This window comes from Labeo rohita, chromosome 5 (assembly GCF_022985175.1).
Source record: "Labeo rohita strain BAU-BD-2019 chromosome 5, IGBB_LRoh.1.0, whole genome shotgun sequence".
Classification (NCBI taxonomy): Eukaryota; Metazoa; Chordata; class Actinopteri; order Cypriniformes; family Cyprinidae; genus Labeo; species Labeo rohita.
Window position 1 is genome coordinate 34,121,630 of NC_066873.1, and position 26,803 is coordinate 34,148,432.

A 26,803-nucleotide genomic window follows, 5' to 3' on the forward strand; every position below is an offset into this window, starting at 1 on the left:
GGGATTCACAGCAGATGTTTCTTTGTTTAGCAGTTTTCCTCGAGTTGTTAATATGCCAGAGCTGCGAGTGTGAAAAATTTTCTGTCGTGCGCAGATCAGTGGTGTCAATCAATCCGAAAATAATTAAAGACAAAAAAATCATTGCGAGCAAATTTACATCAAATTACGAAAATTTTCCCACAAGGTGCTATATTTGGAGGGTGTGGCGTGTGTTTGTATGTGTGTGTGTTTTATGATGTGTGAACAAGACCAGCTGGCAAGGGTAAACAAAGATGAAAGCTCAGTTAAAGCCAGCGGTGCGCCCTTGAAATGTGTCCCTGTTGAGCCTGACTGAGAGGAAGAGAGTGAATTGAATGTTACACTTCATGAAACTTTGCGATAATAGTGCAAAATAATTTATCTTCTTGTTGTGTTTTTATTTACTATTCTTTCTTGGACCGTCAAATACTAGTAATGATGTATAACAGCTCAAGTTAATTAAAGAGATAACAAAAAATCTGTTCATTTACTCACTCTCGTGTTATTTTAAATTTTAAATAAATTCTTAAACAACAGCTGGTTGCACTTCTCTATTCAGCCATTTACCAAAGGTTGTTCTGTTTGTCACACAAAGCTATTGTACATTTAAAACTTACAGTATAGTCATATGGACAAGCCATACGGATGACTGTAATACATTTTTTAGTAACACTATAGTATAGGGAACAATTTTCACTATTAACTAGTTGCTTATTAGCATGCTTATTATTAACATATTGGCTATTTTTTCGCACTTATAATACGCATAGTCTGCATAAACAAATTCTACAACATTTGGTGGTTCAAATACCCATGTAAGGTCTCTTAAAGTTTTTTAAAGCATTTTTTTATTTTTAGTGCATTATTTTCCATAGTCTGGTAAGTGCTATTTTCAGGCTTGTCACATCCATAACACTCCTTAATAAATAGACACATCACAATTAAAATAAAGTAACAATTATATGTTCTGTGAAGAGCCATCGCTTCTCTGTTTGTTGGGTATTATTTGGTTTGTGCATTTTAATTCGCAGAAATCCTACAAAGTATGTAGTCTCTCAAAAATGCATGATTATTTCCCTTTTTAATATAGAAAACTTGGGCATAGACTGGTATTTTTCTAATGTTTAGACTCTATCAACAAGGATTTATTAAAATACAAACAGATGGTTCAGTATATTGGCAACACTTACATTCTCTAAGCATTTATATGTCACATCCATAATGCTGGTTTTGCCTAATAGCAAAAATTGGACCCTAAAATAAAGTGTTACTCATTTTTTATTATTTTTTTTAGCATTTTCGCTTTTGCATCCTATAAAGTGTAGAAGTGTTTGATATAAAAAAAAAGTATATGGGTTTAAAACAATGTGAAAATGGTGACAGAATTTTAATTTTTGAATAAACTGTTCTTTTTAGGGCTGGTAAATGATTAATCGCATACAAAATAAAAATTTGAGTTTGCCTAATATATGTGTGTGTACTGTGTGTAATTATTATGTATATATAAATACAAACACATTCATGCATGTATTTAAGAAATATTTACAAGTATATGTATTTATTATAATTTTTATAGAATTTATATTAAATATAAATAAAAATATTTTGTACAAAAAATAACATATTTCTCTTAAATAAATACATTAAATTGTGTGTATTTATATATACATAATAATTACACACAGTGCACACACATATATTAGGCAAACTCAAACTTTTATTTTGTATGCGATTAATCGTGATTAATCGTTTACCAGCCCTAGTTCTTTTAACTTCTAAACACCACAAAAACAAGTCAAAACAGAATAAAACACAATTTTAATTTAGCATATTATGTCAGAAGTTTGCGAACTATGTTTTCAAAAGCTTTTATAACCCAAACAATTATATTAAAATCAGAGGCATTTTTATTAAATTGTTAAAATCAGAGGCATTGGGCCTCAAGTTCATGAAACTTAAGTAAATATATAAGTAAATTCGGAGTAATTAGCGTGTAAAACAGACCTTTCCAAAAACGCTTCCTAAACTTCAGATCTGATAGTTAACGTGTACGTTAATGAATACCAATCATTTGTAAATCCACGCATATGAATTACTACCACGTAAGTTAGATGTCCAGGAATGCAGTGGAATTTTCTGGACTCCCTTCTCAGGTTTGGCTCCAGAAAATTTCATAAGTGCAGAAAAGACTCCTAGGCCACATGCCTAACAATAAATATTTAGTTAACATGTGTCCACCAGCAAGCTTTTTTTAACCAGCGGAACCATATATTATAGGCACCATTTACACGTGAACAGATGTACATTTCTTTCGTACCAACTTTCTGACTTTCTGAATAATTTACACAAAAATTTGTTCTGTTTGTGTTTCATGAATGAGGCCCAATATTTTGACCTGACACCAGAAAGATTCTTAAAATTCTCAAAATCAGCTGAGAATGTAATAACAACAGTAGCCTGCTTGAGCGTTTTCAATTTATCCTCCTTCTCAGACATTAAAACTACAAAATGTATGCACTGCAATTATTTAGTGCTCCTCTATATAATTAAATCCAAGTATGTCACTTAAGTACTTGCTGTTTGGTGTACTGTGCAAGTACCCCAAAATGCAATTTAAACTGCTTGAGAAGAACCTTAATATTTGAAAATTACATAGTAATTCCTTTAAAAAGGTTGACCCCACTAAAAGTCATTGTATGCAATCTGCGTTTCACAGATGAGATATTTGCATTGCATTTTCATAGTACACAAACGAAATTAAAGCTCTGCTTTTAAAAGCCGACTGTGGCTGAGTTATAGTGAAAAAATGCGGAATTTCTATGTGAAAGTCTTGTAACATATTCCTTAAAAATATACGGCTGAGTCCTGGGAATAAGCCATCGATTCGAGTTTTAAATGGGGGTATAATTTCAAGCGCACAATCCGTCTTGTGGCGTGTAAAGTGAAACGAGGGATGTTTGTCAGAATTTGCCTTGGATCTATCGAGCATGTGTCATAATAAGGTGTCTTCTCTGACAGATGAAGATTTGAGGATGTGAAGGTGGTGGTGGTGGGGGGTGTCATGTATCCGAGGAGACGGCTGTGGGCGAGATGGAACTGTAAATTTCCATAAGTGAAACAGATTGATTTTCTTAAAGTAATTTTGTAGTAAGAGGGATATTTAATAACGGTTTTATGGCTATAAGGTTTCCACCGTCTCTCTCGCGCGCACACACATTACCGCGCATTATTTTTTGATAAGTTGATCCTCGCTTGGTTTTTGTATCTGTACGGAGAGAGCGCTGCATAATAAGAGCGAGAGAGAAAGGATTAGATAGGTCGAGAGAAAGGTGCACAGCGCTTATAGGGTGAGGGTGAATTATATAGCTACATATTCAGCCGTCTTCAGCGCAATCAGTGTCATACGCACATTTAAATATATGTGTGTATGTGTGTGTGTGTTTTCATGCTTGCCTCTTTCAGTCAAAGGTTTCTGCACTGGATTATGAGGGCCAAGCTCTGTTGCCATGGAGACCAGCCAGGTTAATGGTCCTTTGCTGTGTGCGTTCATAAGAGCGTGTGTGTGTTTGATCTCATGTGTTAGGGCTGATATGTGTTTGTTGCATGTGAAAGCTGGGTTTTCTCTGTTTATGTGCATGTGTATGTTTGCAGCAGCTTTACTGTTGCTCTGTACGTGACACTGCTATTCAAAAACACTGGGTTGAGGAAACAATCGTGACACTGAAAAACACACTTCACATTAACCGCTGCACCTCTGCCAGACTGATTATAGTTTTGTCTCAGTGTTTCTCATTCTTTTATGTTTCTTAATTACGATTGTGCAATCTTTGATGTTGTAATAAGGAATACACAATATATTGTTACCCACTTTTTAAAAAATGCATCAGTTGGTAAGTTAAAAATCACAATAGAAATGTTACTCTTTAAAAGCACTTTCCTTTCAGTAGTGCATGTCGGATTGACTAACATACGGCGACTGTATGGCTGTAATGATAGCAGAGCCAGATGTATGCATTCATGCATAAAAATGAGCAGTTTAATCGAATTATTTTGGATGGGGTGAGTTTACTTAATCTTGACTAACGATACTCTGAAATGCATAATCGATAAATGATTAGCCATAGGGGTTAATTTTCATATTCTGTCTTAAATAGTTCATTTTAGTTTAGATCTACTTGTAAAATGTTACTCCTGCTTTAATCTCTAAGCTATATGTGACTCAGGATCACAAAACCAGTCATAAGTAGCACGGGTATATTTGTAGCAATAGCCAAAAATACATTGTATGGGTCAAAATGAACGATTTTTACTTGATGCCAAAAATCATTAGGATATTACGTAAAGATGATGTTCCATTAAGATATTTTGGAAATTTCCTACCATAAATATATCAAAAGTTAATTTCTGATTAGTAATATGCATTGCTAAGAATTTCATTTGAACAACTTTAAAGGCGATTTTCTCAGTATTTAGTTTTTTTTTGCACCTCAGATTACAGATTTATAGCTGTATCTCGGACAAATATTGACCTATTCTAACAAACCATACATCAATGGAAAGCTTTTTTATTCATGATGAATCTCAATTTTAAATACTGACCATCATAACTGGTTCTGTGGTCCAGGGTCACATATGTTCACAGTATTCATACAAAATACTGTAATCCTTCTCAGACTCTTTAAAATCACGTACACAGACTCTGATTTTTGTATAATAGCCAGTGGAATTGGAATGTTTTTATTTTCAAGGATTATCTAACCCAACATTCAATATCTATTATGGACTTATTTAATTAAACTGTATACTTTTTTGTAAATTAATAGCCATTCAGCTTTTATACTTTAAATGCCTAAATTCACTTGTCGCATTTATAAAACTTCTGAAATTACTTTATTGTAATCAGAATGTATATTGTCTCTAGATAGATAGATGAGTAGACAGTAGATAGACGGATGTGCGTATATGTGCTGGTGTATCAGCGGGAAATGTCTCTGTGTTTTATTCGTCGCTGGATCGATGAAGGATGGTGCTTTGATTACATTATCTTCAGAGGTCTATTCCCATTCAAACGGTTGTGCATTTACACTGTCTAAAACATCATATATTCTCATAGATCAGAGACAGCCTAATTTAATCAGCAAATCCAATCTAAATCAATGCTGTTCGCTCTCAACTCCACAGCCAAGTGAAATACAATGTATTTCTAAGTGCATTAGATAATGGAGAAGTGATTTCAGGAAGAGAGAAGCGTGTGCAGGGTGATCTTAAATCCAGTGCACACTTTTGGGAAGTTTTTGTGTGTGCGTGCGCGTACGTGTATGCGAGTTCCCACCTTCTTGTGGCTTTCGCCCCCACAAATCACATCAGCTTGTATTGCCATTGTGGCTTTGCATTGGAAAGTGCAAAATAGTTTTTAAAGAGTGTTAATTTGAGTGGATTTGATCTAGTTTCTGAGGTGATGGAGAGCGTAAAAGAGCTCTTATGTAATGCAATCCCAGGGCTTTAAGAGTGAGGTTTCCTTAATTGAATTTGTTCGGCTGCTCTCTTTGTGTCTGGGTCCATTCATTGAGATTGAAATTTAGAGCTTTGTGTGGACATGTGTGTGTTTTTGTATGTGCGTCTTCGCCAAATCTCCAAATAGAAAGTGTTCTTCTCAGATTAGGAAGTCATTTTGGCTCTCAGAAGAGATTAGGTGAAAGGCATGAAGTGAAGGGACAGAAAGAGAAGGACAAAAATAATAAAGAGAGAATCTCTAGTTCACTAAAACAGATAGATAACCCCGATCAGAGCCTAATGGAATTAGAAGGGAAGGATCAGACGCTTTTGTGCCTGTGTGTGTGTGTATTATCCTTTTTTCCAGCAGGGTGAGTTTAGCAGTAGGTGTAAGACCCTAAGCTTCATTTTAAATGAAAGAGAAGAGAAAATGATGGAAAAACTCAGCATGTGTGCAGGTGCTGCAACATCAGATAGAGTTTCTGTGATCTCGCACTGTCTCGGCGGAGACGGATGCAGACACTTGTGGACGCTTATTGTGATGCTTTTACAGACCATTCAGCTTGTTGTAATTCAAGTAGAAGCTTTAAGCTTAAGTATCTTGAAGCTGAATGTGTTGTTTTGCAAAGATAAAGAGACCACTGAAAAAGAGGTTTAGTAACACTTCACTTGAAGCCTATGCGTATTATGCGTTTTATACTTGTTAGAAAGGTAAGCTACATAATTGTATCTTTTACATGTCTGAATTCTACATCTTAATATATTTGTCTAAATTATAGCTATAATGTAGTTCTTGTGGTATACACTGTATACTGTTGCACTTGCTACTTTCAGCAATTACCAATAATAAATTCTACTTTCAGTAACAAATCTTGCGTTGCTAGAAAGTATCAGGATTTTTACCTTAACAGAATGTTGTTTTACAAAAAGAGTAAAAAAAAAAAAGCTAGCAAGGTTTCTCGGAATAACATTTTTTTTTCTGAATGAGACATTTTTATTTATGAGATAGAAAAGGCGGTAACACTTTACAATAAGATTTAATTTGTTAACCTTAGTTAATGTATCAAATAACATGAATGAACAATGAACAATACATTTATTTCACTATTAATATGTGTTAATGTTAGTTAATAAAATAGTCGATCATTGTTCATGTTAGTTCACGGTGCATTAACTAATGTTAACAAACACAACTTGTGATTTTATTGTTTTGCAATATTGATTTTTGCAGTCCTGCTTCCAAAGCTTAAAATGTTTGAAAACCATGATTTATGTTATTTAGTACTTGTTTTTTAATGCTATATGTGACCCTGGATGACTAAACCAGTCATTTTTTCAAAATTGCGCTTTATACATCATATGAAAGCTGAATAAATAAGCTTATCCATTGATCTATGGTTTGTTAGGATAGGACAATCTTTGGCCGAGATACAACTATTTAAAAATCTGGAATCTGAGGGTGCAAAAAAACCAAAATATTGAGAAAATTGCCTTTAAAGTTCTTCAAATAATATTCTTAACAATGTATATGACTAATCAAAAATTAAGTTTTCATACATTTACAGTAGGAATTTTACAAAATATCTTCATGGAACATGATCGTTACTTAATTTCCTAATGATTTTTGAAAGAAAAATCTATAATTTTGAGCCATACAATGTATTTTTGGCTATTGCTACAAATAAACCCCAGTGACTTAAGACTGGTTTTGTGGTCCAGGGTCACATATAAGGTTGTAATAATATTAAAACATGCCAAAATGGGAAATAGGTTTTCAAGTAACAAAGTTGCAGGTTAAGGCTAAATAAAGTTGTGTTTCTGACAATGCTAGTTGATGTTGTTTTTAAGTCGTTGATGAGGTTATATTTAAGTATTTGCTTGAGTAATTTTAATCATATTTAGTTAGAGGCTTCAATGATTGAGCTCAACAAATGTGCTCAACGCGCTAATATTTCTCTTGAAATTGAGAAAATTAAATGAGAGTCTTTATTTGTTTTCCTGTTGGGTCCAAATTATGTAACTTTCTTGCTGTGACAATTTTATGGAATGATTAAACAATAAATTGAATATCAATTTAACAGATTATGTCAAACTCTGAAGTTGGTGTATGATTTTTATTGTTGGACAGACTTAAAAATCACAGGTTGTAGGTCGTGGTAGCTTATTTACAATTTTATATGTATAAAACTAACCTCTTTTCAAGCTTTGGTAATCGTTAATCTGTCTTTTTGTTAGATAATAGTTTTTCTAACATATATAAGAAAAGGTAAAAGAAAAAAACACCAATTTGTACCATATTCATTGGCGCTTTCAGTACCTATTCATGGCTGCATCTTCAAAGAGTATAATGCAGTATAATGCACATGATAGCACATTAAATAACCTGGGAAATTGGATGCTGATTATGTATTTTAATGCATTATACTTTTATATATTATAAATGAAGCCATACAAATGAATGCAAGCTGTAGGACATTAAAATGCATAAAGACTAGCTTTATAATTCATTATACATACATGCTGCAAAGTGAAGTGTTACAAAAGGTTTTTTGAGTTTGACAAGAAAATAGAGTCTGTACAAAAAACGGAGGGGAAAGATTTTTAAAAGGATCCATTTCTCTCTCAGGAAATGGGCACTTTGAAGACTATCATTAAATATTATAATTACATCTTTTCTTCTCTTGCTCTTCCTCTCTTTCTCTTATCTTTCCCTTTTAAGATTTGCCTTCCAGCCCCGTGGCTCAGTTCACCTTTCGACCACTGCCCCCTCCTCCTCCCCCACCCCACGCGTGCACCTGCGCCCGTCCGGCACCGGCTCCCCTTCCAGAGGTGGTGCAGAGGAGCACGCTTCCTGCCCGATGCCAGCCGCTGGATTCCGGGAACAAAGCTGGACAGGATGACAACGGGCAGACACACAATACCTGGGCACTGAACAGCAACATACCACTAGAGACCAGGTGAAATGCAAACACACACACACACTTGTTTTTCTATAATAGTGGGGCCTTTCCATTTGACTTTTATTGTTTTATACTGAGGTAATTATGTTTTCTAACCCATAAAACTACATCTAAACTTCACCTTTCTGCATTTTAACATTTTCATTAAAACATTTAGTGTTTTGTAAAGCCATTTTTCTCCATTCTTATAGACATACACTGCTATTCAAAATTTTGGGATCAGTAAGATCTTACATGTTTTTAAAGAAGTCTTTTCGGCTCATCAGGGCTGCATTTATTTGGTTAAAAATACAGAAAAAAACTGCAATATTGTGAAATATTATTACAATTTAAAATAATGGTTTTCTATTTTAATATACTTTAAAATAGAATTTATTCCTGTGATGCAAAACAGAATTTTCATCAGCTATTACTCCAGTCTTTAGTGTCACATGATCCTTTAGAAATCATTCTAATATGCTGAATTATTATTATTATTATTATCATTATCAGTGTTGGGAACAGTTGTGCTGCTAAATATTTTTTTTGGAACATTTTATACTTTTTTCAGGATTCTTGGATAAATAAAAAGGTGAAAAGAACATAATTTATTCAATATATAAATCTTTTGTAACAATGTTGGTCTTTACTATCACTTTCTATCAATTTAACACATCCTTGCTGAATAAAAGTATTCATTTAAAAAATAAAAAAATAAAAAAATAAATTTTACTGACCCCAGGCTTTTGAACAGTAGTGTATTCTGTTTTAGATAAATGCTGTTCTTTTAACTTTCTATTCATTAAAGAATCCTGAAAAACGTATAACAGGTTCAGCTAAATATTAAGCAGAGCAGCTGTCTCCAAAATTGATTATAAATCAGCATATGAGAATGATTTCTGAAGGGTCATGTGACACTGAAGACTGGAGTAATGACTGATGAAAATTCTGCTTTGCATCACAGTAATAAATTATATTTTAATGCATATTAAAATAGAAAACAGTACATAATATTAAATTTTTCACAGCATTACCTTTTTTCTGTATTTTTGATCAAATAAGCGTAGCCTCGATGAGCATAAGAAACTTCTTTAAAAAAGACATTAAAAATCTTACTGATCCCAAAGTTTTGAACAGCAGTGTACACTTTGTAAGCAAAAATTGTCCCATGCACAGACGTTATTTTTTCAATCTCAAGTTAGGCAACTTTCAAAAGAAAAAGCCAATTAATTTTTTAAAGTTAAGCCTGGATAATAAAACAGACAAAGGAATGCCTAAATCTTCAAGAGAAAGAGAATATGCATGAGTATATGTGTTTGTCTGTGAACGACAGATGGAGAGATATGATGGTGGTGATGATGATGAAGATGAAGATTGAGGGTTGACCTACTCTTCTAAAAGAGAGAAATAGGAGAGTAAATAAATGATGAAGGATAGACGTGTCTGCTTTGAGGGAGGAAATGAAGCTGTCTTCCTGGGGTGATTGTCTTACACGCGCACAAACCCCAAAGATATTGATGAAAATGAAAGCCGCGTGCGCGTGCATACATATGAGCGCGTCTATGTCGGCTTTTCTAGATTTCCAGCAAGGTGAGTTTGGCGGTAGCGGTCAAACTTATTTTGACTGAGAAGTTGAACAAACAACCGTAGCTGAGTCACATATCCGCTCTGATGCTGAAAGCTGTTATGTACCTGGAGAGATGTTTATTGTTTTATGAAGATTTGCCACGTTGGTCAAGCGTGTAGGGTTCTTTGTCATGTTGTGATTAAATAAAGCCACCGTTATACAAATCCAGCTGTGTCCGATCCAAACAATACCTAATAACAGATTTCAAGTATTCTGAACTGCGCTAAGCACTGCAGCACCTTTTCTAAACTCTCCACAAGCAGCAGGCAGCAATGGAATGTTTATGCTTGTGGCTATTAGAGGAATGCTGGGTAATTTAGCCCTTATGTATTTCTCCAGCAGCTCCGGTCCTGTTTTTCAAACCTCACTTAATGCTGTTGAAAGGAGAATGAAGCGTCTGAAAGAAGCCAGCAGTAGGAGTATAGAAATGTAACCTCACTTGCTTACAGAGTGTACATGGCCACAGACTTTGGCTTGAAACAGGGCACGGAGCGAATGTCGCCCATTCAGATGTTTTCTTTGAGATTTGGAGGTTAAAGAAAAGCAGATTTACCAATTTTGTAGAGTGGTTCGAAAAATCCTGCCAACTGCCGCAGGAAAGTCCTCAGGTTAAAGGGCTGCCTGAGAGATTCTGGCCGGTTTAAACAGCAGCTCGAGCCGAGCGCCCGATGACATTGGCGTTGTATCGAGAACGTGTCATCGTCATGGTGATGGCTATACCTGCTGACATGTTGCTCTCTCCCAAATGAACTTTCTCAATTAAATCTGGATCAATAGACCAACATTAATGCACAGAGGAGAATCACTCCCATCAGCATATTATTCCGAACACTTGCTGATTCAGTCGCCATACACTGTATATGTATTGTATGTATTATTATTTTTTTTTTTAACAATCAGAATCATCATTCCCATGCAAATGTGCCCAATTGTTTTTTAAATGCAACTCCCAAAGAACATAAAAAATAAATTAAAAAAGTATTTTTATATACATGACCAGTCAAAAGTTTTGATTTGTAATGTTTCTTAAAGAAGTCTTTTCTACTTAAAATAACTGAATATATTTTAAAATGCAGTGTACTCCTGTGATTTCAAAGCTGAATTTTTAGTATCATTACTCCAGTCACATGATACTTCAGAAATCATTCTAATATTCTGATTTGCATTTATCATTATTATTGTTGGAAACAGCTGAGTAGAATTTTTTCAGGTTTCTTTGATTAATAGAAAGTTCAGAAGAACTGCATTTATCTGAAATAGAAATCTTTTGTAATATTATAAAATATAAAATATATTAAAAAAAATGTTTCTTGAATCAAATCCGTATATTAGAATGATTTCTAAAGGATCATGCGACACTGAAGACTGGAGTAATGATGCTGAAAATTTAGCTGTGATCACAGGAATAAATTGCATTTTAAAAAATATATTTAAACAGAAAACAGTTATTTTAAATAGTAAAAATATTTCAAAATGTTACGGGTTTTGCTGTACTTTTACTGTTCAGAAACTTTTGACTGGTACTGTATGCAAGTCCTAAACCTTTACCCAATTTGGTTCTGAATGTGCACACCTTTTTTCACCTTTTTTTCTCACATAAAAATATATATTAAAATGTATTTATATTTACCATATAAATATGTTTAACATATTATGTATTAAAATATTGAATAATTTAATATATAATATAAAACAAAAATCACATTTTTATGTTTATTAGGTAAAGTTGGAGTTGCATGGTAATCACTGGTTGGTTGAAAAAGTGCTTTTTTATTTCTCATCTTGCATTAGCCACTTAGTCATCACAGAGTTATTTCAATCTGAGATTGTTTTCTTGATTCCTTGTTTCACAGTTTTTCAGAAGTGTTTGGTTTAAAAAACGAGCCCCATACTGGCCATGTAAATATCGAGGCTCTGAAATTTCAGAGAGAGAAGCAGCGGAACAGAATATTTATTTTGAGACTGTAGAAATCTGATTTGTAAAACTGTGATCCCCCCTATGTTCACACCTGCTCTTTTCTTTCTCTCTTTTTGTCTTTTTACCTTCGTCTCACTCTTTCTCTTTGTTTTCTAAGTGTTAATTGTTATTTATTTATTCTACAGTAAATAAAGACAGGATTAGTTCTGCGTGTCTAAGTGTGAAATTAACTTTCTCTTTTTAATGGCTGAGGTAAACTGTAATTTTTCTCTCGGTCTCAAGCCTCATTTTACCATTGCATGCTCATTTAAACGCTCCTTTCAGGGCTTTATACGGCATCCCTGTAAGACACTGTAAACAAATAACCAAAACTTGCTTGTGTGTTTCTGGGTGTGTTCTCATTGACTCAACTCGCCTTCAGTACTTGACTTGTATTTGACCCTGAAACAGTATCTGCGCTTTGCATTTTTCTCAACATTTCGACATGTGTATCGTGTAGCTGACTGCTGTGGTCATTTAGCCACTTTGGCAGAAAAGATTTTTATTAGGACTGCAAATTTAATGAATTCATTTCATACAGTTATTTATATAAAATAATGTGTTTAAAAATTACACCAGTTGGATAATGAGAAACTGGATTTTGCTAAACAAAATTTCTTGATAATAAAATATATTGGCATCTAATGGCACTTTTGCATTATAATATATCCATTTAATTGATATATCTAATTTTTATTATGTATCTAATTAATTATCCCATCTGCACATAATGTAATAAATTTGATTAAAATTGTTCATCAGTTTCAGCCATAATTGCATTTTTATGTGCAGTGGTTTTGTGAGTCTCCTCATGTAAGCGTGGTCAGGTTTTGCTAACTTTGTAGGGCCCAAATGTCCCCGGAAATATAGTAAAACCTGAAACGACCTATTTTGTGGGGACCTTTGGGAAGACACAACAATGAAAACAACACCATAAATGGACTAAACAGCGTTTCAATAAAAATCAGAAAATGCCAAAAGCTGTGTTTGGGGTACGGTTTTGTTTTGGGTGTAGTAATTAGCTTAATTTAAAGAACAACAGATGGGTAGTCTCCACTGTAATATAAACAGAGACGTGTGTGTGTGTGTGTTCAGTTTTTCACCATCATCTTCAATCTGTATCAATGTCATCACACCTTTTTCTGTCTCATCAGCATATGAACTTGTAAATGTGTTTAGACTGATCTACCTTTCAATGATTTTGGTCCTTTTTATTGATTGACCCTTTGTGTCTTTGAAAGAGTTGCACACGTTTACCCCTGGTCCAGCTCTAGCTGATGTTGCAAAGAGATCAATTGCTGTTGAAGATCCATGTGTATCTTGGGAATTTGAAGATCTGTCTTCTGTTGCCTTTGGGCTTTTAACCTAAAAGCTGTAACCAATTTCCCCATGGCTATCTGTCAATCTGTCTGTCACCGCGATGACACGACTAAACTGCCATGTTTCTGCGCCCATGTGCCTCACTGACTAACCGATCTAGCCGCATGTCAGGATAAAAAAGGGAACTTTTGATTTTAAAATGAAAGAATAACTACAAGGGCTTTAAGAAGTCACGAAGCTGACATGACACGCCAAGCAGTGACAGCAGTGTCCTGTATTGTGACATGATATACTTCATCTAATACTTCTTTAAGCTGTTTTATTTTCTAATTCTTCTAAAATTGTTGTGCATGCAGTTTTTATGAGTTTTAAAGAGACTGCATTTTTAAAATTTCTAAATGTACTTAAATGAGTAGTTCACTTCCAGAACAAAAATCACCCCATTGTCATCCAAGATGTTCATGTCTTTCTTTTTTCAGTCGTAAAGAAATCATGTTTTTGAGGAAAACATTTCAGGAATGTTCTCCATATAGCAGATTCCTATGGTGTCTGTGAGTTTGAGCTTCCAAAATGCAGTTTCAATGCAGCTTCAGAGGGCTCTAAACAATCCCAGTCAAGGAATAAGGGTCTTATCTAGCTAAACGATTGGTCATTTTCTAAAAAAATGTAAATTTGATATACTTTTAAACCTCAAATGCTCTGGTCTAGCTCTGCCAGACCATTGAGACTCCTGTCTCATTTTCTCCTCCAACTTCAAAATCGTCCTACATCGCTGTTTTACTTTTTTTTTGTAAAGGGCGTTTGGTCTTCTATGGATGTTCACTTTGTGAACACTGGGTTGGTACTTCTGCAGCAATGTAGGATGATTTTGAAGTTGTAGGAGACAATGAGATGGGAGTTTTTCCACGCACCCTAACTGTATTAAATCGGAGTGCACGTAGAGCTATACAAGATGAGCATTAACGTATATAATTTTTTTTTTTTTTTTTTTTTTTTTTTCAGAAAATAACCAGTCGTTTTGCTAGAAAAGATACTTATTCCTTGGCTGGGATCATTTAGAGCCCTTTGAAGCTGCACCGAAACTGCATTTTTAAAGTTCAAACTCATGGGCACCATAGAAGTCCACTATACTGAGATAATTACTGAAATGTTTTCCTCAAAAAACATAATTTCTTTACGACTGAAAAAAAGAAAGACATGAACATCTTGGATGACAGTGGGGTGAGAACATTACCTGTACATTTTTGTTCTGGAAGTGAACTTCTCCTTTAATTCTATTTTTACACACACTAAACGATTGTTTCAGTGAATTTCAAAAAAGCTAAAATGATAGAAAGAAATTACAGTGTACACCTAAAATATAAAAATATTGCCTATATACATTTATATACATTTTAACCATAAATCCTAATATATATATATATTTTTTTTATTATTATTATTGTAACATGCAGGACAACACCAGGATTGTGCATCTCTGAGTAAATTGTTTTTAAGTAGGCACCTTTTTAATTACTCTAAGAATGGACTCCTCTGTGTAATTAATATCATAATTAATCTAAAGGATGTTATCTATTAATAATGGCTCATTAATCTCTGGTGCTAAATATCTGTAATTAAATGCACGTGAGAGCAAATGACTCCAATTAGTAACCAAAGCAAGTGAGAGTGATCACACACTCTGACTGCACCTCTCTTTTTTTATTCACACCGTCTTACTCTCTCTGTCTCTCTTTGACTCCGTCTTCCAGGTGTGATTTGTTTTTGGATTTGTTTTTTTTTCATAATTGACGTCAAATAGCGATTTCTTTTTCTTTACAGGCACTTCCTGTTCAAGCATAGTTCAGGTTCGTCTGCCATTTTCAACGCAGCCAATCAGAATTACCCTCTGACGTCCAGCACGGTGTATTCGCCGCCTCCGAGGCCTCTACCCAGAACCACCCTCTCCAGACCGCTCTTCTCATTCAGCAAACCCTACCGCTGCTGTAACTGGAAATGTACTGCTTTGAGTGCCAGCGCAATTACGCTGACTCTCGCTCTTCTGCTTACGTACATCATCGGTGAGTGTCTTATCTCTCTGCCTCTATGTCTCTCTCTCTCTCCCCCTATCTGTGTCCATGGCTGCTGTCATGCTCGTTGGGGTCGTATGGAATTAGCAGAACTCACACTGTGAAAAACTCTATTAGAGAGATGAATATTTATGAACGAGGGATGAGGGAGAACGAGAGATGAAAGTGTAAATATCCCACAAGGCCGTTCAGAGGTTAATGGTGTTAAAGTTTTGTTTAGCCAAGTCACCGTATGTCTGTGTGTGTGTGTGTGTGTGGGAGAGAGAGAGAGAGAGAGAGGTGCTTATGCACCTTAGTGTACTGACTTAATTTTCTCTGGTTTTCACCCCTCTCACAGGCATTTCTCTGAAAAATCTCACTAAAAAAATGATGTGTGTTTTACAGAAAAACATTAGGGTAAAAGGTTTCATCCATTAACGCTTGAAAGGCTGCAGTTAATAAAGTTTCTGGTCAGAAGTTCACACGGCAGCCTCTTAAACACTAATCATGTGTCTGGGAGTGTGTTTCCCGCTAATGAAACGAGGACCTCTGCAATTCCCAAACACGTTATAATGATTTCTTGAGAATCTGACATTTGTGATGTTCATTTCTGTTCTACAATGTGTATATCTGTTTTCTGTGTATAACACATTCCATTTGGAATTATGGCTTTCCACCGAACAACTCGTTTTTTTATATACAATAACAGAGCGCAAGTGGAATTATTATTGTTATTATCAATGCTGAAAACAGTTGTACTGCCTAATATTTTTGTGAAAACCATGATGCTTTTTTTCAGGATTCCTTGATAAATAGTAATTTGAAAAAAAAAAAATGCATTTATGTAAAATACAAATATTTTGTAGCATTATAATGAGGGATGTAACAATATCAAAATCTCACAATACAATAATATCACAATATGAAGTCTATGATACAGTATTTATTGCGATAGGGTTTTACAAAGACAAATGAACATTTTAAAGTAAAATTATTCTATCTAATGCACTTAAGTCAGAAAAAAGTCAGAGAATTGACTTGTACCTTATAGCTTATATGATATATTGTCTCATTCTAAATTACATTCACAGTGATGTTTTAGGAAGCCAAACAAATGAGAAAATATAAGAAGAAGAACAACAATGACAGTAGGATAGCCATATATTGTAAAACAATTGCACTGCAAAATAAATGAAAATGAATATTTCATTAGTTTTACACTACATTAGGGAAATTACAATACTTCTTTCCTAATTTCTACACTTGAAAGATGTATTTTGAATTTGGACTGCAGTAGCGTTACCCGTTTAAACTGCTAGCTGTCAGCAGTTCATACTGGAAATGGCAGTAGAGCTTTTATTTTGAAGGAAACCTCCGGCTTCAGTGAAAACAGGCTTACATAAACATGTATCACTACAAATCAAGTGTAATGCTATAATCATCTGCTGCGAAAACAAAGCATAACAGGTGGCCGTTGCATTCCCAAATGTGCGCTAAACTCACGATACATGCAATAAATGAGCTCACTGCATTCATTCACTGTGAATGGAGACATTCTGAGGCGTGAAAAAGCATAATGGCCTAAAACATACATTTAAAGACCTTTTATTTTTTAATAAGAAGTTTAGATATATTAAAAAAAACTACACTTTTTGCCCGGGAGACTTATCTTTCATATCGTCATGTGACCACAATAATATCGAGACAATATATATATAATATGTATATATATATAATATCACGATATCGAAAATTGAATGGTGTATATTATTATTTAGGGCTGTCAGTTGAATAAAAATATTTAATAAATCTAATTAATCACAAAATTAATTTGACTGCATTGAAAATACCCACAAAAGATTATTTAAAGCGATATTTGTGTTGAGAAAGTATCAAGTAGACATTACAAATTGTAGCTTTAAAAATATTTGAGTCAACACAAAATGTATTACACATTAACATTTAGGCTGCAACGGTCTAAAGTAAACTATGAAACATAATAGATGATCATTTAAGAAACATCTCAATAGTTTTGGTTCATATAATGAAAGTCATTGGTAACCAAAATGGCGTTGTTACCAACAGTTTTCAAAATTCCTTCAAAGTTCCACAAAAGAATGGTTTGAAACTACATGAGGGTGAGTACGTGATAACAGAATGTACATTTTTTGGATAAACTATCCCATTAATTTTTATTTTTATTATTATTACTTTTTTTAATGAAATGTTGCTCTAAATAAGAAACTAAATCTGCCAGCAGGTGGCGGTAAATGTCTTTATGAGTCATTCATTGATTCATTTGATTTGTTCAGACGGCTGATTCATTCAGGAATTAAGTAAATGGCTCTCTTTATGAATAGGTCTTTGAATCATTGATTCACACCATTTGTTCAAAATGCAGACTACTTCAGAAACTAAACACCGCTGTGTTGTTCGGAGACACGCAACAATTCTGCTATGGCTTCAAAGGTAATATGTTCTCTGCAAAACTGCGCAAAAACAGATATTGTGTTTAAAATATAAAACAATATTTTAAAATCTGTGCTTTTGTATCAAATCACATTTAAGCTCATGACAGGGACAAAATCAGCACTCATGTCATATTGTTCTTGCTGCCTGTGTGATATATGTAAATATATGAGACAAAACACATACAGGGGCATTTTTTTGCCAACAGTCGACTATATGAAATATAAGATGAGTTACAGGTCTAGGGGTGGGGCCAGGGCGTTAACTGCGTTAAAATATTTTAGAAATATTTATATTGTCTACATTCTCCAGATAATGTACATTTTTTAAAATGTGATTTATTTTTTGTGAATAATAACACAAGTCATATGTTATTCACAGCTTTTTAAATATTTTTTTCTGTCGTGACAACTTCACAATGACACATTTTAATATTTGGGTGAACTATTCCATTAATTATGCTGGAGAAATGGTCTGGTAGACTTGAGTGCGTGTGTGCTTGCGCACTTGTGTGTGCGCTCTGGAGATGTGCCGTTAATGATCGTATGGTCGTCTTTCACCCCATCGTTAGTGGCACCCTGTCTAAACAGATGCAATCCGTCTGCTTTGTCTCTTGGCTTTCATTCTTATCTACCAATCTAAATGTGTTCCCAGTTCATTTTCTGGGCAAATGAAGGAGAGCAAAGGGATAAAGGGAATAAAGATAAAGAGGAACATAAAGAATGAATGAATCTGCATTATCTACACATACTGAACAAAAACTTTTGTCCTGTCGAGTAAAAGCATCACCAATGAGAAGAAAAGGATCCATAAAACATGGTAACTGAAAATGTGACTGTGTTGTGTGCCGGTGCTGAAGTCTAATTTAATTGACCAATAGACATATCGTAAATATCCTATCTGAGACATCCTATTGTCGTTTAGGTTGATGTTAGGGTTGGGTTAAGGTTAGCATCAAGGCAATATAATTCTCCACTAAATCTTCGGGTAATAAGTAGGCACCCACTACAGCATTGATGTAAATGGTATTGGAGCAAAAAAACAAAAAAAAACAAACAAAAACTAAAAATCTATTTTTTGTGGTAGTGTTTGTATTTAACCCACAATATTCCTTTAAATACAGTATAGATTGTTAATTGGAGGTGAGTCTTATACAACTCAAAGCATCATCAAATTAGTCAAAATATATATATAAAAAAAACACACACGCACACGGGGGTGTGATGTGTCTAATTTTATAGATTATGGACTTTAGAGGAAGTTTAATGGAGTTAAATCATAATAGCTTTTGGCTGAATTCTGTCTGTGTGATTCTGTTCAGGTATATAATTATCATTCAGGAAAGAATAAGGGACAGTATCGAGTTCACCGTTTAGATTAAGGTCAGATGTTTTAATAGAGTGTTTATCCTAAGAGAAGGCTTTTAATTGGTCTGTGTGTATATTTAATTGAACGAATTTAATGAGGCTGTATCGTCTGGCCCCACCACAATTTTTACTTTAACAAGCTCACGTTAGCTACCAGACCTGCACGCTCTTATGAAGACATTAAGTAGGGTGTGAATGTGTGTGTGTGTTTTTGTTATGCCCTAATTGAGTCAAGGACCTGCAGGGACAGAGAGAGAGAGGCAATCAATAATTGTTGATGAAAATGTATCAAAGGCATTGAGTGAATCTCTCTCTCTCCGCGTGTGTGGCGTTTAGACTTTTAGACATTATACTTATTTTCTGAACGTCATGATGAGTTGCCCCATAATAACAGTGTGGCTGGCACACAAAAAATGTTATTACGTGTGTGAGTTTCTTAGGTGTGTGTCAAAGGTAGGTGTCTATGGGTGTGCGTTACTCGCTTTGGAGGGATAAATGGGAGATGTTTTTGTGTGAGTGCAGTGACCCAGATAGCTGATAGTATCCAGGAGACTAAGTAAGATGGTTTCAGTGAGAAGAACCTTCATCTATCCAAACTAAGACTGTCGGGCACAAAAGGTAAAACGTACAGCCACATCAGCCAGGTTTTAATTATCCTGAATTATTGTGCTAAAGTGGCTTCAAAATCTGTCTGAAGAGGTCTCAGAAATCAAAGATAATATTGAAGTTGACAATGTTAGTCAAATTAGTGTGTGTGTGAGTCATAATTAAGTTTTAATTATAAGGAACCATTTTAAGCAGGCTTTTAGCAGAGCCTACATTAAACTGCGACACGGCAGAATGATATGAGCAGATCTTGTTGTTATAATGATGATTTATACACAAATAGGAATTGCTGACTAAAGTTGGGTGGTTATATGTTAAAGGATCAGTTCACTTTCAGAATAAAAATTTCCTGATAATCCAAGATGTCATCCAAGATGTTTTATGTTTTTTTTTTTCAATTGAAATGTTTTTGAGGAAAACATTCCAGGATTTTTCTCCATATAGTGGATTTCAATGTGGTTGAGTGGGTTGAAGGTCCAAATTGTAGTTTCAATGCAGCTTCAAAGAGCTCTACACGGCCCCAGCCGAGAAGTAAAGGTCTTGTCTAGAGAAATGATCCGTTGTTTTGTTAAAAAATAACAATATACATTTATATACATTTTAACCACAAATGCTCATCTTGCATTAGCTCTTCAGACATTGCGTAATCACGTTAGAAAGGTCACACAACGTTAGTTCTTCATCTGTGTACTCCGGTTCAAAAAGGTCGGGTAGGGTAAAAAACGCCATCTCATTTTCTCTTCCAACTTCAAAATCGTCCAAAATTGTTGTTTCACCTTTTTTTGTAAAGGGCAATTGACTTTTTTTGAGCGTTCAGTTGTAAACACTAGGTCGGTACTTCTAAGTCACGTGTGACCTTTCCAGCGTGATTACTTAAAGGAGAAGTCCACTTCCAGAACAACAATTCACAAATAATTTACTCACCCCCTTGTCATCCAAGATGTTTGTGTCTTTCTATCTTCAGTCGTGAAGAAATTGTTTTTTGAGGAAAACATTTCAGGATTTTTCTCCATATAATGGATTTAATTGGTGCCCCGATTTTGAACTTCCAAATTGTAGTTTAAATGCAGCTTCAAAGGGCTCTAAATGATCCCAGCCGAAGAAGAAGGGTCTTATCTAGCGAAACGATCGGTCATTTTTTTTCGGAAAATAAAAATTTGTATACTTTTTAAGCACAAAAGCTTGTGTAGCACAGGCTCTGCGATGCGCGTTCACGTACTATTGAATAACATCGAAAGGTCATGTGGAACGTAGATGGACCCACAGACCCAGTGTTTACAAAGTGAATGGGCAAAGACTAAGAAAGTGCAAGTAGGTCAAACACTGTTTACAAACAAAAAAGTTCAACGATGTCGGACGATTCTGAAGTTGTAGGAGAAAATAACATGGAGTTTTTCGACATACTGTACCTTTCTGAGCCGGAGTACACAGACGATGAACTTGTGGTGATTCTAAGATGTGATTCATAGTAGTGATGGGAAGTTCCAATCATTTTAGCGACTCTGCAAAATGAAAACGAATCTTTTTTCGAGTCATTTCGTTCATTTTAACAAAATCAGCATTAAGTGATAGCTCCATAAGATGAACGAACTACTCGAAAAACCCGAAGACTTGAAACAGGTGAACTAATTCCAGTACAGAACCTAATAGGATGTTGCGCATGCGCGACTGAACAAATCACTCCCAGAGATGACTCGTTATTCCTGAGTCACATTCAAAATGAACGAATCATTCAAGAACGACCCATGGACGCGCATCCCAGACCCTGTGCTACACAAGCTTTTGTGCTTAAAAAGTATACACATTATTATTTTTCGAAAAAAATGACCAATTGTTTTGCTAGATAAGACCCTTCTTCCTCGGCTGGCATCGTTTAGAGCCCTTTGAAGCTGCATTTAAACTACATTTTGGAAGTTCATCGGGGGCACAATTGAAGTCCATTATATGAAGAAAAATCCTGAAATGCTTTCCTCAAAAAACATAATTTCTTTACGACTGAAGACAGAAAGACATGAACATCTTGGATGACAAGGGGCTACGCAAATTATTTGAAAATTGTTGTTCTGGAAGTGGACTTCTCCTTTAATGCGTGAGTTCAAGCTAGTGCAAGACAAGCATTGTTCAGGTTAAAAAGTATATAATTTTTTTGTTTTGTTTTTTTTTTTATTTTAGGAAAAAAAACAATCGTTTCACTAGATAAGACCCTTATTCCTTGGCTGGGATTGTATAGAGCCCTTTGAATCTAGATTGAAACTGCAATTTGGACCTTCAACCTACTGGCAGCCATTGAAGTCTACTATTTGAAAAAAAAATCCTGGAATGTTTTCCTCAAAAACCTTAATACCTTTTCGACTGAATAAAGAAATGCATGAACATCTTTGATGACATAGGGGTGAGTAAATAATCAGGACATTTTCATTCTGGAAGTGAACTAATCCTTCAGCGTTTCTGCCATCACATCCAAGGATTTCAGGGTGAGCTGTTTTTACAGATGATTCACAGTATATGGTATTTTTGAACTGCGAAGGTTTTGAGTTCTAGAAGTTTCTTTATTGTTTTGTCTTAGTACATTGAACTCTTATTTCAAAAGATCAAATTCGATCTCTCTTGATATGATTCCTTTAAACCTACTTCGCCAAATAAAAAATAGAGAGAAATAAAGTGAATTCTCCTCCACTGATTCTCCACAGGCTCTGTTGAGCTGTGATTGGCTAGAGGAATATAAAGGGTCCTTGGCATCAAACTTTGCAAACCCCCTGGCTTATGTGACTAAACGACTGGCTTTAGAGATGAACTGGACAACCTCATTTATTCCAGAAATTCTTTTTAATGGACGTGGATTTACCGAATCCACTGGTTAATGATGTTTAATGCAGGACTGGAGTAGATGGACCACTGCATGACATGGCAATACAAAATGAGGATTTTGGTGGGCATGGCAAGCTTAGACTGCGCGTGGCATTATATGAACAGGCGGTGCAGGACATACAACATTAAAAGCAAAATAAAGACGTGAGCGTAGGAGTCGTTTTCCTTCTGGTGAATCTGGCATCTGCTACTGTATTATTCATTTTCACTTTATACACACATGCTGTTCTTGATGTTTCCATCTACCTGACACATGCATAAAACAGCAGGCACATATATGATCTATATGTGCACACACATATAGACATACATGTTGGTACTAGAGCTGTCAGTCTCAATTGAATGCTTCAGTGCTATTCAGTGCTTTCGTTTTTCATAATGTCTTTTAGTCATCCTTTGGGGAATTTTCACACCAAATATAGATATATACAAATAATTTGATTAATTAGTTGACTGTCCTAGTTTTCACACACACACACACACACACATATACACTCGCTAATGATTTTTTGCAATTGTACTAATTAGAAATTGTGAAAAGGATTTCATAGCTTCAAAAGCAGTTGAAAATTAATGCATGTTTATGGATCATAATGTGTCTTTTTATGATCAAAACACTAGATCAATTGAAGAAAAAACCCTCTAGAACCCACAAGCCCCCACTCAGCAAAGCGGCTTTTTGCCATTTCCCTCAAAAGGGATGAAATCAAACAGTTGCTTTTTTGTGTATCTGTGTGTGCTTGCATGCTTGTTTCCAGAGGATAAAGACACACCCTTAGGCTAAGCAGTAGGGGTTTTCAACTGATGGAGAGGAAGACATGTTGTTCAGAGAACACGTTTACCCTTGCATTTGTATATGTGATTGTCTTTGTGAGTGAAATGCCAGTTGTCACAGAGATCTATTCAGATAAACCGGCGTTTCTAAAGCCTATACTTAACACAATTAAATAGGTTGAGAGGTGAAGCTGTTTTAAGGTCCTTTGCTTACAGCTCATTTAGAGTGATTGGATGACTTTATTAACTTGTTTGTCTGCGTGAGAAAACCCTCTGAGAGGAGTTTCACCAGACAAAGCTTTATCCCTTCATATGCAGTGAGTTTATTTATTTATTTATTTATTTGGATGTTTCTGCATATTTAATGTCACGTTTTCTGCCTTTTAATAAGGATGTACAATACTACAATACTGTATTGTTTATTCAGTATATTGTGTATGCTCATTTCCCCTTATTTTTACATTTAGATGACCTTGATCGCAATCTAAATCTCATCTAAAGTTAATCTTTAAGGGGTTCATCGGATGCAAAGTTCACTTTTTCATGTTGTTTGAACATTAATGTGTGTTGGCAGTGTATGTACAAATCTACCCTGTAATGATAAAAATCCATGCCGTGGTTTTTAATTAATCTGTAAAAATAATATCCCCTTCAAATGCCTGTCGTTGTGGTGTCACACCGACAGAGGCCGCTCCCACGATAGTTGATTGACATGAGCTCTTACCTCAGACCAGCTGTCACAGTCCAGTAAACCTTCCTTGTTTCGATGCCGGAGCAGGGATGTAAGTTAGATTGAGCGATTGAGGTGTTGTGTTGCTGGATGTAATAATGAACATAGTGGTCGTCATTTACTCCCGACATCTGAGCCGCTGAAGATGCAGTAGATTAAGTTTGTTTGTGAATTGAATGCGCCTCCCGATCTACATATATCCGTCTATGTTCGTGCGAATCATTTGTGATGCAGCTTCACTTACAGCAGAAGTGTGTATAAGGGTTTTTTTTATGAATCTTTACGATTGCCTTTCCTTATAACGTGGTAGTTAGGAAGTTTAGCGGCTAAAGTAAACAGGCTCATCATTCCACAGAGAGAAGGGAGGGGCGTGGTGAGCAGAGCTCATTTGCATTTAAAGGAACAACCCCTTAGAATGAGATGATTTTTGCAGAGCTCATTTTGACAGGGTAAAAAGGGTGTTTTACAAAACCATTGAGAATTTTTAATCAAAGTATATTAGAGACTTTTAATTAAGACCCTAAAGAATCATATTAACTTGTGGAAAATGGGCATCTAAAGAGCGGTTTAAAAACACTGATCATTGTTGAATTTATTCTTTAGCAAATCTCAGAATGAATATCCATTTTTCGCACAGCGTTTTATAATGCTGTGATCTCTGAATTTACTTGGATTGTGATTGTTTTTAGTGTTTTATTTGTTTATTTATTTAATCGGTAACACTTTACAATAAGATGTCTTTTGTTAACATTAGTTTATGTATTAACAAACATGAACGTTCATTGTTTGTTAATGTTAGTTTACAATGCATTAGCTATTGTTAACCAGCAAAACTTGTGATTTTAATAATGTATTAGTAAATGCTGAAAGTAACATTCACTAAGATTAATAAACACTGTAGTATTGTTCATTCTTAGTTCATGTTAACAGAGAAGTTCACTTCCAGAACAAAAATTTACAGATAATTTACTCACTCCCTTGTAATGCAAGATGTTCATTTCTTTCTTTCTTCAGTCGTAAAGAAATTATGTTCAAACTGCCCGGGCACCATAGAATTCCACTATATGGAGAGAAATATTAAAATGTTTTCCTTAAGAAAGATAATTTCTTTACAACTGAAGAAAGAAAGTCATGAACATCTCGGATGACAATGGGGTGAGTAAATTATCTGTAAATTTTTGCTCTGGAAGTGAACTTCTTTAACTAATGTATTTAACTAATGAACCTTATTGTAAAGTGTTACCGTTTAATCCAGTGACTATAGAATATTACTGTCGGCCATAACATGAAAATAGTTCATCATCCTACTGTTATCAACCAGAATTGTAATACAGGAGCATCGCTTCTTTTTACCCCTTTTTATGCTTTTCATCTATCAAGTAGATGTTCACATAAAACAGTGCAAATTTCTCTCAGCTTATTTAGGAATAAACTTTGTCTTGTTGATGCATCTGCATTTTTTCCTTGGGAGAAATAAAACCAGACACAAATGAGACATTTGTTTATATAACGTAAGAGTGTACAGCTATAACAAAATAACAAATAGATCCCAATTCAGACTTTGAGATCTCTGAGAATCTAAAGCCCAAGTCTCCAAAGGAGTGAAGTGTGAGATTACTAGGTTACTTTTTTCCATTCTTTCAAAAGAAGAATCTCTCTCCCTTTGCTTTCCATTTAATCTAATTGCTGTCTAAGAGAAACAATTGAGATTTGCATTTATTCATTTAGTAGATGCTTTTATCCAAAGCGATTCGCAAATGAGGAATACTTAAACAAAAGCAATTCATCCTAGCAGTACAGTAATTGAAAAGTGCCACGATAAAAAGTTTCAGAATTGCTCAGAAGAGTACAAAGTACAAGCTATTACAGAGTTATTAGTGAAAGGGCAGAGAATGGAGAGTTTTTTTCCATTAACAGTTGTGAGTTGTCTTTACTTGTTTTGTTTTTTTTGAAGGTAGAGAGGGATTCAGTTCTTCTGATGCTGTCAGATGGAGAAGATCATTCCACCATCAAGGTACATTGAATGTGATGGTTAGAGAGAGTTGTTCTGCACCTTTTTGTGCTGGTACCATGACTCTCTCTCATCGACAGCAGATTTCTGGAGGGAACATTGATTTACAGAAGTGAGTGGAGGTAGGAGGGTGCGGATCTGGTGAATGCCTTGAACTTGATGCAGGCAGCAACTGACAGCTAGCGGAGTGAGACAAAGAGAGACATAACATGTGATCTCTTGGGTTCATTGAAAACCAGATGCACTGCCGCATTCTGAATCGTTTGCGGAGGTTTGATTGTGGCTGAAAGAGCATTACAGTAGTCCAGTCGAGTGAGCTTTGGCAAATGAGTTGTGCTGCATGCCTAAATAGAAGAGGGTCTAATTTAAAGAAGTGTAAGTTCTATTTGAGAATATGTAAATTCTGCGTTATAATTTATGGAATCTGTACGTCAAGCTGGGATAGAATGTGTTTTAGCATCAAAATAATTACTCGCATCATCTTTTGATGCACCTTTTGACAAGTATCTCATCCCCATTTCGCATATTTCTCTCCTTTTATCTGCCAGTTTCTGCACGTTGTGTGTGGAAATGAAC

At 35.0% G+C, this 26,803-nt stretch overlaps 1 protein-coding gene across 3 annotated transcripts in view; it reads left to right on the forward strand.

Moving 5' to 3' along the window:
* tenm1 (teneurin transmembrane protein 1) overlaps positions 1-26,803 on the forward strand; it is a 190,192-nt gene that overhangs the window by 70,270 nt on the left and 93,119 nt on the right. For all 3 annotated transcript variants that reach the window (XM_051110878.1, XM_051110881.1, XM_051110879.1), the window contains exons 4-5: positions 8,231-8,468; positions 15,176-15,414. In XM_051110878.1, the coding sequence (XP_050966835.1) occupies positions 8,231-8,468; positions 15,176-15,414 (477 nt within the window). The remainder of the gene's footprint in view (positions 1-8,230; positions 8,469-15,175; positions 15,415-26,803) is intronic.